Here is a 13,279-nt window from a genome sequence, read left to right as displayed (position 1 = left end):
GGGTTTGATAGGGTTCGGTTTAGGTTGCGCTGGGACGATGGTAGAGGAAAGGGTGGAGGTAGATGCTGAGCTAGGTGAAGGAGGTGGGGCGGGATCTGCCATGGAGAGGTAATGGAGGTGTTTCCTGTGAATCAGGGAGCGTCCCATGTCCCATGTCTCTTTCTTCGTGTAGCCTCTCTCTACCAGAATATGTGTATACCGCCGGAGGAAGAGTATAGATCTCGGTAAGAAAGAAAATGTAGGTTTTGAATCTTGATTCTGGCTCTTTGAGAGGCTTAGAGGTGTAAGAGGGAGAAAACGGGTCAGAGAATGGTGGATGAGAAAAGAAGACTTACACTGTATCTGGGATGGTATGAGAAGGGTTATCTCGACCAGTCCGCATAAGCTCCGCAAGGGTTTCCCATATTTTCGTCTATTGGTAAGTCCTAAAATACTCTTCTTTTCTTTTCTACTCGGGCCTCACAGTCCCCATCTCAACCGGCCTGGCTAATGTCCCTCCCATGCCTAGATGGCATTTATTGGGATGTGATCGCGAACGACACGTTCGAATGCGCTCCCAAAAGCACTCAACCAAGCGGAAGAGACAGAAAGAAAGAAGCGTGGATGAAAGTAGATCGTACAGAGCTGGGTAGTAAAAGTAAAAAACTCACCACGGCTATTCTCACATTTTCCAAAGTCACATTAACCCCTTCTACCCTTGTACCCATGGGTGATCTGATTGAACTGGACGAAATGTCAGATCGTCTTGGTGTAATCTTTTTAGTCGGCGTCACTTCCTTCCTCGGTGTTGCATCTTTGACATCTAACAAACCATCTTGTGCTTTATCAGACGTTTGATCTTTCTTCGGAGTAGTATCTCCAGCGACAATAGGACTCTTCAACAAATTCGTAGATGATGATAATCTAATCGTTACATCACCTTCTTCTCCATCCTCGTCATTCTGCGTCTCCTCGTGTATATCGATAGACGGTGGTTGTAGTGGTAAATCCAGTGAAACAGGTCTGATCTTAATGACCGACCTCGAAAGTCTTTTCCCAAATATACTCTTATCTTCATTCACTCCTAATCCACTAGGTCCCACTCCTGCCCTTGGTGTACCTAAAAGTTTCAGAGGAGAAAACCGATTGATAGTTCCAAGATGTCTATGAGGAGTTGTACCATTAACGAGAGAGTTGGTAATATTCGGTAAAGGTGTTTTGGCCGGTGTTGAGATAGATTTCATCTTGGACATTTGTGGAGACGTACTTTTCTTTTCAGATCGAGGTGAAATTTGTTTTCTTGTTGATTGAGGAGATACGGTGTTGATTTTAGAAGAATGAGGAGAAGTGTTTTGAATCGTTTGACGACGTAGTATTTGTAAGGATGATTCGAGAGTTTTGAGAGATTCTTCTTCTGCTTTTATAGCTTCGTCAGGTGTTAATTTGACGTTTGGACTTGACGGAGTGATCTTTGAGGAAGGTGAAAGAGATATTTTGGGTTTAAGGGGTGGTGAAGGTTTGATAGATGGATTGTTGAGCTGGTCAAGTTAGTTGAGAGTGAGTTGGAGAAGAAGGACTGACATGTTGGATTTGACTTTCGAGTTGAAGAATACGATCTTGTTGTTTTTGATGTGTTTCGAGAAGGTTTGCAATGTGTGCTCTGGCTCTTGGCATAGGACGACTGATTGTTAGTTGATATATATTATTAATGGATTGCTGTGTTCACTATCTCCCATACCTATAGCTCCTATTGACATGAAAGAGGCGCAATGAAGAACTGGGCATGGAATGACCGAGACAGCGAAGGAGCAACTGCCGAGGGGGACAATATAAATTTGCAAGAAACCAGGAGTCATTCCCCTACGAAGAGATCAAGAAAGACAAAGATGATAGTGAGAGAAGAGGTAGAGTTGAGAAAGGTAGAAAAGGGAAGACTCACTAATCATCCACCAATTTCAAAGCCGTTCTCAAAATCACTTCTACATCACCTCTATCCCCTTGATCTCTCTTCAATCTTTTCAAAGGAGTAACAATCCCTTCTCTCTTCTCCACCCTTTTCTCACCTCCTGCACCAGTCACATCTGTCTCTCCTATAAACTTGAATAATCTCACTTCGGGTTCTTGAGCATCCCGAATAAGTCCGGTGACTCCGTGTCCCGCTGCGAGGGAATCGGGGAGGTAGAGATATGCTTGTGTGTAAGGCCCTGCTGGTCTGGAGTTTAGAGAAGCGAGTTGAGATATTGATTCGGATTGAATAGATAAATTTGCTAGAGAATCTGTCAAGGATGGCATGATGATATTACAACTTCTTTGACTGTCCTCGATATTCTTAGAAATTCTGTGATAAGTTCTACCAACTACTTAGAGTACACTTTTCTTGTTCTCTCAGTGCAAAGCGGAATGTCCGAGTAAGACGCGTCGAGACGCGTGCTGACATTGCACGCCTATCCAAATTCTGGCATAACTAACTCTACTTCCGACGGAATGACTTGCTCTCCACCAAATATCTCTTGCCATGGAGTTTGACACAGAGTTGACAAGTGATATTTCTATAAGAGATCCGAAGTCGAGATGAGCTCATTCTTCCAAGAACCAGATTCAGACGATGAGATCCCACAACTACCACCTGAACTTCCACCACTTCATCCCGTAGCTTCTTCCTCCCGCGCTTCATCCTCCCGATCGACTATAACCCAAGATTCTTTTTTGTCTCGATTGGAAGCTACCGCTTCTCCCCGTCCTGCAATCCGGACCGATCATGAGGATGGTTTTGGAGAAGGAATGGAAGAGGAAGAAGATGAAGATGAGTTGGAAGAAGGAGAAGTGAGAAGATTGGGAAAGGCTTGGACTAGGGAAAGAGGGACAGGTGGGATATTAGCTTGGGAAGGTGAATTAGTAGATTCTTTAATGGACAAATTAGAGCAACAAGTAAGTGACATTTTCTGTTTCTTTTATCTATCGCCTAGATATCAATTAAAGTTATATATCTTACCTGATACCCTACCTTCCGGTTTGTCAATCGCCGACTCGCGCGACAAAAGAAGAGAAGGGGACACGCTAAGTGGACTTTGTTGGTCCAAGTATCCTCATCCCCAACACTGGTCATTTGACTTTCAAACCTTGCACATGCGCTAGTCACGTCGATGATACTGAGCGGGAAAGAGAATTCTCCTACTGTTGTTTCCAAGAGAGGTAGGATGAGAGGATGAGACTTGGTCAGAAGATGAATTGAGAAAGAGAAGGTCGAAAATGTGAATTTTGATAAATAGCAAAAATTAGTCGATACTCTTAAATCCGATCCAGATACTTCAGAAGAAGAACATTTCAAATTAGTTTTAGTTCAAACAGAAATGGAAAGAGTAAAATACTTAATAAGGTCATATGTCCGATGTAGACTACATAAAGTGAGTCATATCGTCTTCGTATCTTCCCACTACTTCATACCCTCATCACCATGAAACCAGTACCTCGTGCTGTGTTCGTCATATTTCGTCCTTTCCAATAACTGCCCTCCATCATCTACGTTTTATGAGTCTTCTTCTCAACAACGGCAGACAAGTGACTTGAGGCAAAAAGGCAGGAGTCTTCCGAAAGCGTTAAACACTCTCATTTGGTGTACAGGTACCGGATCAAAAGGGTAGGTGTAGGATGTCAAAAGGTGTTGAGTGGTTTACGACAAGATATGATTATTGATCAACAGATCGAAAAATATTCTTATCACATCATTTTAACTCCTTCTTTACACAGTTTATTATCAGGTGCAGAACTATCACACGCTCAAAGATATACAGAATTACTTCATACACATTATTCTCATTCTGTTCTTGATAGTTTACCAGAATGGTTAAGGAAAATGGATGATACGTATGGTGATGGATTATCGATGGGTGAGTTTATCGTCAATCACTGCTTCCTCCTCTTTTCCTTCATGTCTCACTTATCCACGCTGTCTCCATCAGACCAGTGGCAATCGATCTAAGAAAGGTGGAAACGTCGCTTTGTGTTTCTTGAAGAAGAATAAGCTGAGGTCCGCTGGATGGCAGGCCAGTCTCTCTGTACTTATATCATGCTATTTGAGTTTTCGCTCATCCACAGTGACCAGGCCAAATCCGAACTTACCCGTGTTAATTTACTGTATACGTGATTGTGGGGAAATCATACTAGACAGGTTGGTCAATCGCTCCTCCTCATCATCCCTCTCGGACTTCTTTTTGTCGACATCATGATATCAAGACTCGCTTGGCTGAGGGCCATTTGGTCGATTGGAAACACCCACACTGACACTCAGCGGAGAACAAGCCGCATTGGCAAAAGGTTCCACCCACTTGGTCAAGTATCGTCTAGTCGAGACTTTTGTCCTCTCTGGTCAAGCAGAGGTTTTGTGACGAAGATATCACGCATGCATACATATAGGTCTGAACCGTTTCCAAGTACCCGGGAGAACAACATGTGTTTGGTCTATGCTACACTACTATATTATAAACTGTCGGTACGATTACGAGTACTCCCAATGTCCGATGTCATCATTGTCCGTATGTGAGAGTAGGAGGGAATAATGGGAGACGGCAGATGTCCCTTAATCGACTTATAGTTCTGGAATCGAAGAGTTGGTCACTTCGTCTATCTTCTGTAATAATTGATCCTGATCGTGAGCCACATGGAATAATCCTTGCACTCACAATCTTATAAGGCTTGATCACTACATCGTCCATACCCATACGTCTTGCTTCATCAATCTGGCCCTGTCGGGCGTTACCGGCTGTTCATGAGCTTCGAAATGATGTCTTTTGATCTCAGCTCACTCAAAGCGACAACAGAACTACGTGACAACATCCCAGCTGCTTCCTCCGCTCGGACATGTCTGACAGCTGTGAGACCATCCATCACTGGTGCATCAACACTGTGCAGTAAACCCATACTCGACTCACCTGGCATCTCTATATCCATGATCACACAGTCGTAAGGTTGTCCATCTGGCTTGATGACAGACATGACCTTCCTGATCTTTTCAAGAGCCTCTAGGCCGTTGCTTGCAACTGACGATTAGTGTCATTTCAGTGGTAGAATACAACACAGACCTTCACAGGTGAACTCGACATGTCTTAATTGCCGTGCCAATACTGTTTGGTTGATCAGGTTATCTTCGACAATGAGGACATGAGGTCGGAAAGGGGTGAACGACTGTCTGATAGGGACAGTCTCGCGCTTTTTGGTAGGAGGGCCATCCGAATGGATTGTGACTCGTAGAGAGTCTCGTTTGCTAGAGGGAGGGGCACACATGCGGACCGTGATGAAGAAGCGGAAGGTGGATCCTTTGCCATGCTCAGAAGCCACTTCAATACGCCCACCCATAATCTCTGTGATCTCTGCATATTATCAGCGAACGTTTTCCAACCAACATACTTCAAGACACTAAATGCTACACCGGCGCGAGAGTGAAAATCACGACGAGACTCACTTCGACAAACGAACAACCCAAGACCCGAACCACCGTATATCGTATGAGTTTTCGGTGATACTTGCGAGAACCGCTGAAACAACAGTTCCAACTCTGCGGGCGTCAATCCAGGACCGGTATCGGTGACTGTGATCAGTACGAGATTCTAACCAACCATCACGAGACGGACCACCAATGTATAGATAAATCGGCATGCCTTCCACTAAGCATTGATGTTTGTTCGACAACGGCGGAGGAAGACAGCTGTCGTCTCGAGGAGGTTCAAGACTGAGATCGAAGTTCATATTGATTTTCCTGATCGCTGTTTTCTGTCAGCGATCGGGGACATAGATGGAGAAATCCTTAACACACGGCTGGTCGATGTGAAACGAATACCATTGGACAGTAGATTGGTCATACTGTCTAATTAGCTGATCTGAATGTACTCCTCGGCAAACTCACACTTGACCCAATCGCACGGGATCAGTCTTGACTGTGTCTATCCCCAGACGCTCCATCTGCTCGCCAATCGAGAAAGACAATGCTATCCTTTTCATTCGAGCTTCATTCTGGAAAATCGAGATGACTTTGTTTGCCTCGCTGCGGATGTTCGTCTCGACATCAAACATTTCTATTTAGTCAGCTTGCAGTACAGGCAGATGATACCTTTTTCTGTGCAGCTGCAGAAGCTGTAAGAAATATGCCACATTCAATGTCTACGTCGCAATATGTACAGCACAGCAGAAAACGCATGGGAAGGTCCCGGTCCTGGATGGTTCTCGGCATGTACACAGGCCATACTGCCTCAGTAGGGATGGAAGTGGAAGGGATGGGTAAGAAGAGCGAACAGAGGACGCAAGACCCACGAAACATGTCCAATTGAATCCTTCCCAAGGACAGAACATCATTACATATTCTCTCTTGAGTCAGACCACACTGATAGATACTCTCTAAAGCTTCGAGATCCTCGTTGATCGTGGCGAGCAGCTGATCGGTCGGAATGAAGTTTGTCTGCTGATTGAGGACCGCTTGCAGTTGTTCTTGCAGTGATATGAGGTTGGTCTTGACCAGCGAGGAACAGTGTCACGTCAGCTTCAGGAGTCAAAGGGAATGTCAGGACTTATCTGCATGAGGGAGCTGATGGGATTACGGATCTCGTGTCTGCGTATTAGAGACCTCACCGACCGTTCACCGCCTAGAAAACTCACGATGTGATGTCGATCAAGAGCTCTTGTTGTCTTTTGGCTTCTTCCGCTTCCAAACGACGGTGTTCGGCCTCCACAACTCTTAGACGCTGAGTCTCTTCGTGCAGCTTTCGTTCGGTGATATCAGTCTGTCCTCAGTTCTCTTCGTCTTTTCATCGGGCTTCTGATGAGGCCCCGCGACTCATATGACCACTTCAAGAGGATCTCTGCAATACAGAAATTGAGTGATACGAGTATGAGGAACCAAAGGTGATGTCAAGATGACGAAGAGGGACAGGACGGATGGAATAGTATCGAATCAAGAGCCTCACCACGCAACCTAGAATGCCCTGAACATCAGTATGACGGTACGACTGTGAAGGAAAGAACCTGCCTTCAGACCAGGGACAGCTATGTCTAGACGGATGATCTTACTAAAAGTCAGCTCTGACGAAACCCGACGTCATGTGGCGCCTCCTGATTCAACTACCAGGTAACTTCGGACGACTCAACGGCCATACTGGGAAATCAAGGAGCGGGAGTTCGAGGTTACTGATCACACGTAAACTAAATGACATCTTCACTCACGCAGTCACTAAAGTGTCAGCAGCCGTCTTCAGGTATAAGAGCATACACTCACCCCATCGTCCATTGGCAAATTGCCATTCCGCCGTGTGCATAGCCTCATTGTTTTCCCGTACATGATCCCAGAATGTCTGAATCCGCTGAGCACAGTGCACGTCAATGTACGGTGTCCAATCGACCACTTGTTCCCCCGCAGGGTATCCTGACATCTCATACCTTTTCGTCAGCATTTCCGCGGCGGAAGGGGTCAAATTAAACGAGAAGGATACTCACCAAGCAGGATTCGCAAAGGTTACGTTTCCTTCTTGACTGCATCTGAAAATTCCCACAGGAGAATCTCTTCATCAGCGACAAGGTAATGTCCTCCTGAAGGACACGAACGGACATTCGGCGAGAGTACGTAGCTCAGTTGTTTGTTCTTCGAAGGCTGCCTCGAGGTACTTGCGTCTCTTGCCCAGTTGCAATTGCATGTGTGCTTTTGATAAGCTTGCCAGAAGCAGTGGATAATCAGACCTTACCCCGCGCAATGAGCTCTCGGGCGTTAAACGGTTTTGCCAGGTAGTCTGATACGTCAACGAAGTATCATGCGATCAAATCGGTGAAAGGAGCTTACCGTCTGCCCCAGCCAAGAGTCCCTCAACAGTCGAATCGTCACCACCGCGAGCGGTCCTATCTGTTAGCCTCATTCAACGAAAGAGATATCAACCAACAGCATGATGACAGGTACGATCCGTAGGGGCTTAGACTCCTTCAGAGCGGCTAGAAGTCCAAAGCCGTCAAGCTAAAGGTCAATTCTCTTTTGCCGAGTAGCAAACTTGAAGACTGACATTGGGCATCATGACGTCTGACACGATCAACTGCGGAATAAGTTTCTTGCACATGTCCAGAGCCTCTTGACCGTCACGCGCTTCGACGACAGTGCAGAAAGGTGAGAATATCGATCGCATGTAACGTCTAGTGTCGAAAGAGTCTGCCATGTGTCAGCAAAGCCTGTCGGAGTCATTGTGGCGCAGTCTGTCAGGATGGACGGATAGACAAGACGTGAGGAAGAACAAAGGTAAACGGAGGGGGAAAATTTATTAAATTCTGAGAGATTACAAGAGAGATGAGAGAGGCGTGAAAGAAGAAATTCACCATCAACCAACATGACCACATCCTCCTTCGAAAAGTACAATGTACTCAACTCTAACCCCCTAGAACTCTTGCCCTCCGAATTCCCATTTGAGATCACCCCATTGGAATCTGAAGTTGAATCTGCGCTACTCTCTTCCTTATCTTTCGACCACTGAAGAGCTTCGTCGACAATCGCATCTCCGTACGTCGTCCTTTTGGGACCAGTCTCATCTGCTACGTCTATGCTCTCTCTGGGCAGGTGCACAGATCCCACACTAATGATCTTAGCGCTACGCACTATTTGATCAGGTGGACTCACAGCAAGCGGACACGGAAAGTTGAGCCGTCTACGGCGTCAGCGATAGCCTTACCAAGGCGGTAGCATTGACTGACGAGATCCATCGGCAGATTGTTCAGCTGTGACACTTTCCATCTCCATCGTACCGCCGTGCAGTTTGATGAGCTCCTGGACAGGATCAGCAACGTTCTTCAAGAGTGGGATACAGACTTTGACCAATGCTAGACCAATCCCAGTCCCTTCGTGAGATCGACTTATTGAGTTAACACGATGGAATCGCTCTCCGATCAAAGGCACGTCAGATGCTATCTGGTCAATACGTGTCTCAGGTACAGCGGTGTGAACGTACCAGGAATGCCTACGCCGCTATCGCTCACTTCGAAAATCGCTTCGGTGGGCGTGTAGTGTACCGACAGATGCACATAGCTCTTGCTCAGCAATGTCACCACAGAGGATTGACCACTCACCCTTTCATAGTGTACTTCAGAGCGTTCCCGATGAGATTGTAGACGATCTTCTCCTGCAATCATCAGCCATAGAACACAGAGTGCGCGAGCTACTCACCCAGTGTTCCGGGTCCACATACACTTCTCGAACGCACGGTTCCGTCTCAATCACAAATTTCAGCTTGGCGCGGTCCATTGCACCGTTGAAGAGAACCTGAGTCGATAAGTTACCAGGTCACGCTACCATAAAGTTGGCTCACAGCCAGTTCACGAGTCAATTGGCTCAGGTCGACTCGACGGAAAGACCCTTTCATCCTCTGACCTTCAAGACGGCTTACGTCCATCAAAGTAGAGACAAGACGCTGTCTGTCGATGAGTACGGATTGTCCCCCCGGGTTCATACCACTCACAGTCGCCGTCTGTAGGAGATCAGCGGCTGACTCGTCTAACAACTTAGCACCCACGTGTTTCGTCGGATCATCTCCAATGTGACTCTTTCTGGTCCAGGACGAGCGCCCTGAAGCATGTCCTCGATTGGTCCAGAAATGAGGGTGAGAGGCGTCCGAAGTTCATGACTTCTTTTAGACAACGCAAGCCCGGTTTCCGCAGGAAGCTCACCTAACGTTGGAAAACAGTAGACTCTAGACGGTATATCAGCGCCGGGTTTATCGGGGTAAAAGTGGGGCAAATCACCTTAGCTCGGTCCAACCCGGCGAGCTCTTCCAAGCGTTTCCGCTCTGCTTCGTAGGATCTGACAGCGGCGATACCAGAGGCTAGCTGGAGTCTCAACCTGATGGGACGTTAGTGGGGTTCAGCAAAGGCCGACGACCTACACGTTCTGGCCATGTCAGCTGGTACGCCACACAAGAGGCACTCGATACTGACGATGAACGACTCGTAATCATCATCGAAAGGGCGACGTATACTGAGACCCAAGACGAGGACTGTACTGGGTATACCTTCGTCCGAGTCGCTGTTGACGGGTATGACAATGGCTGAAGTCGGAAGTTCGTCCCAAATTCTCACCGGGAAGCCTTTGATCAGATCAGAACAGTCTTCAACCAACACGACCCGCTTTGACTGTAAAGCCTCTTTGAAAGGCCAATGATCCAAGCTTAGCCGAGCCCCATCATCGGAATCACCATCATCGATACCTGTACTGACAGACGAAGACGACATTGCCGGCGAGCTATTGAAAGAGTGAGAGAGACTGGCAGCGTCCACGGGACTGCGCCATTTTTTCGGTTCGGGAGGGGGTAGGAGGACGGACAGTTTGGCTGGCGTGGAAGGGTGATTATCTGGGACACCTATGCTGCCCACGAGATGGAGATGGACGCGAGTGTGCTTCTTAGATTCCGCTTTGAGTGACTGGGTAGCAGCTTGGTTTTGAATATCATTTCCTTTGACCTTTGTTGGTAGGTTGACATGATATAATGCGACGAAGGGGGCGTCCCGTGGGTTTCCTGTGAGGATGTCCAAGACGGCCGTGTCAAACTCTTTCATCGTTCGCGCGATCGCTGTGTTGATCAGCTCGGATACGAAGGGGAAGCAAAAAGCTGACATGTTCTCTCACTCATCTCTCGGGTCATGCCTAAACGCCTTTCCAGTAGAACTTTCTTGGTTGTGTCGATAGTCGCATTCCATAGTCCACCAAATGTTCCGTCTTCCTGCATAATGGGCACCCACATCCAGGAATGAAAGGCCTCGTAAGTTGCATTACCTTGCCGGGGGAGTTCCTTGAACATCAAGAAATCTGCGATGTCAACGAAAGTCTTGGCTGGAGGACTGACCATCTTCCCTAAAGACGGGCGTGCCCTGCAAGACGATTTCACACAAGGGTCCCAAGCTTGCCCATATCTCTGCACGCTTCAGCGAAGTATCATCGGGCGAAGTCTACTCACCAGCCCACCCCTCTGGGCCAGACATGCCAAAGAGATAAGGATGTTTATGCATGGTCTGCAATGAGCGAAACTCGGTGATCTTTTAGGAAGACTAACCTCAGCGTAGGGTGTATTGTATATAAGTGTCAGGTCAGGACCCCACCACACGCAACATTGATGAGGGTACTGCATGACCATGGCCACTATCGTTTTCAGACTCTGGGGCCAAGTATCCCTTGGTCCTAAGGGGGTCTTGGACCAATCTGTGGTTTCTAGCAAGACATTGACATCCATTGAGATCCCATCGACCTGTGCAACGTCTTGCACATCAGATCGTTGCCGTACCACCGTGCCATCCCTGTTAAAGATGACAGGCCGTCGTAAACCCACTTCACGAGAAGATTGTATAGCTGACACCTGTTCCACCATGGAGGGTCGATTGGGACTAAGGGTATTAGGATTGTACATTGCGCCAGTAGGCAGAATTAAGTTCATCGCTTTGGCATGAGCCAAAGGTGGAATGAGAAGTGAAATCTTTGGGACTGAAGGAGTGGTGGGTCGTTCTTTTATCGGCGGGGAGTTGTCCGCTCCATAGATTTGAGGCAAGTTTAAACGTCGTTGGTCTTCCATGGAAGGCGCCTTGAGTTGGGAGCTTGTCGACCAAGTTTTATTGGGAACGAAAAGGCTTCGGGGTATTGTGGTGATGATGACGTAAGTATGTGTGGACATCTTTATCGTGGGAGTTGCGGAATAATCGTTGGAAGACCGAATAGGCATGCTAGTCTTTGATAACTCCAATTTGACTCTCCCGGGGTGAATGAGTTCTATCGTTACTGTCTGAGAGGAAAAAAGGACATCGTCGCCGGTGTCCGCTCCCATGACACTGGTATCTGAAGCGGAATGAGTGTCAGAGAGAACGGATCGATCATCTCGAGAATGGTTATCAGGTTCCCAGAAGACGGGTGGGAGTTTTTCCGTTAGACCAGTGGCGGGGTTGACGGTGATGGAGGTATTTGGGAGAGGAGTTGGATAACCCGTAGGTGTCGAAGATGAAAATCGATTGGTGGATGAGCTCAATCGATCATTGTGATTCGAAGTTAGCCATGCGCCTAGGTCTTTCGCACTTTGAAGTGGGAGACATTTAAGTAGAGGACGACCTTGAGTGAGAGCTTTCCATTTGCTGTTGGCCCATACCGGGGTGAAAGGTTGTAGATCGTGAGAGGCATGGACAAAGCTGGAGTGATGATGATCGTGATGAGAATCGGTTTCATCCAGTGGGGTCTCTGGGGAATGGGGACGCAGAGGACAAAGGCGGGGTAGGGGTAAGCCTGATGGTGTGACGTGTGACATGTGTCATGTGTCAGCTGGAATGTTCAGGTGTTAGAGAAGGTGACTCACCTCGAGATATGTCTGGGGGAGGAAAGAGAGGTCCATGGTGGGGGGCCCAGGGGGGGGGGGGGGGGGAAAGAGAGGAGTGATCCCTAAATGCAGTGCAGAGGGTGTGGAGGGTGCCTAGACTGACTATGAGTGACCTAGTGGTCCGATGATGAAGACAAGGAGGCCAGAACTGAGGTATCAGATGTCAGAAAGAGAGAGAAGAGAGACAAGGCTTAGGTTGAAAGGTGTTCGAGGATGAAGATACCCACGTGGGGATGAAGAAGGGCGCTGTCGTCATTGTTGATGTTAGTAATGACACGACAAGGATGGGTAGAATGGAATCTAAATTTGAGCTGGAATCTATCACGTACATACTCCATTGGCCATTGATCCATTGTTGGCGGATGACCCACCGACTGCTCCCGGCTCCTAAAAGCTGCGTATCCTCAAAATCCACCCTTCAACTCGCCTCGCCATAGTGCCATAGTGCCTTGGTAGCTATACACCATGATCATAGGTCATAGACAAGCACTCGCGCACCGCAGCGGGCAGCGGGCCCCTGGAACTACGACGCTGTCCACTGCCGCGCTGCCCGATTGTATTTTGAATGCCGAAGAGTGGTCGATCTGCGATTTGGGATGACAGCAAGCACATGGTTTTTCAAAGTCCAAAAGGGCAACCAATCGATCGACGCGTTTTTCTCTCATTTTGACCGGTAATCGTTCTACCCGGCATGTCCACCTCCACTCTTGCTTCCACATGACATTTCCCCTGTGATCATTATTGAAGGTTTGCGCATCTGATCAAGCTGACACTTTGACAGCATGGGTGAGAGATGCAAGAAGAAGAAAGAAAAATTAGTCTAAAGCTCGCTTGGCGACACACGCCCCACTCACTCTAGACTGACTGTCCCTGAGTCGGCGTACGGCGTTGTCAAGTCATCTTGACGACGACCCCGAGCGTCGAGCGGCGAGCGGGTT

The 13,279-nt window shown here is 47.7% G+C and overlaps 3 protein-coding genes across 3 annotated transcripts; 1 reads left to right on the top strand and 2 right to left on the bottom strand.

Annotated features, from left to right (window-relative positions):
• Positions 1–131: 131 nt before the first annotated feature.
• TREMEDRAFT_63457 (uncharacterized protein) lies at positions 132–2,271 on the bottom strand (the record flags this gene model as incomplete). Its single annotated transcript, XM_007005726.1, has 5 exons — positions 132–162; positions 336–412; positions 651–1,517; positions 1,561–1,660; positions 1,919–2,271. 5 exons carry the CDS (start codon positions 2,269–2,271, stop codon positions 132–134), a joined length of 1,428 nt encoding a protein of 475 aa, XP_007005788.1.
• Positions 2,272–2,742: 471 nt separating this feature from the next.
• TREMEDRAFT_16645 (uncharacterized protein) lies at positions 2,743–4,364 on the top strand (the record flags this gene model as incomplete). The annotated part of the gene is made up of 5 exons (XM_007005547.2): positions 2,743–2,907; positions 3,249–3,383; positions 3,680–3,866; positions 4,075–4,147; positions 4,268–4,364. Coding segments are annotated over 5 exons (657 nt in total), but the record flags the coding sequence as incomplete, so codon positions are not given.
• Positions 4,365–4,564: 200 nt separating this feature from the next.
• TREMEDRAFT_69291 (uncharacterized protein) lies at positions 4,565–12,272 on the bottom strand (the record flags this gene model as incomplete). The annotated part of the gene is made up of 35 exons (XM_007005840.1): positions 4,565–4,621; positions 4,659–4,738; positions 4,782–5,015; positions 5,058–5,345; positions 5,438–5,563; positions 5,607–5,738; positions 5,789–5,835; positions 5,879–6,047; positions 6,283–6,478; positions 6,504–6,508; positions 6,537–6,577; positions 6,625–6,749; positions 6,933–6,950; positions 6,995–7,034; positions 7,237–7,401; positions 7,459–7,522; positions 7,571–7,660; positions 7,799–7,854; positions 7,896–7,966; positions 8,013–8,155; positions 8,320–8,573; positions 8,618–8,645; positions 8,692–8,764; positions 8,807–8,901; positions 8,946–9,022; positions 9,064–9,116; positions 9,161–9,256; positions 9,303–9,408; positions 9,507–9,655; positions 9,736–9,819; positions 9,928–10,559; positions 10,604–10,795; positions 10,833–10,901; positions 10,944–10,998; positions 11,040–12,272. 35 exons carry the CDS (start codon positions 12,270–12,272, stop codon positions 4,565–4,567), a joined length of 5,343 nt encoding a protein of 1,780 aa, XP_007005902.1.
• Positions 12,273–13,279: the final 1,007 nt, after the last annotated feature.

This window comes from Tremella mesenterica (assembly GCF_000271645.1).
Source record: "Tremella mesenterica DSM 1558 unplaced genomic scaffold TREMEscaffold_8, whole genome shotgun sequence".
NCBI lineage: Eukaryota > Fungi > Basidiomycota > Tremellomycetes > Tremellales > Tremellaceae > Tremella > Tremella mesenterica.
Note: the sequence above shows the minus strand (reverse complement) of the source record. Positions and strands in the feature narration are given on the sequence as shown.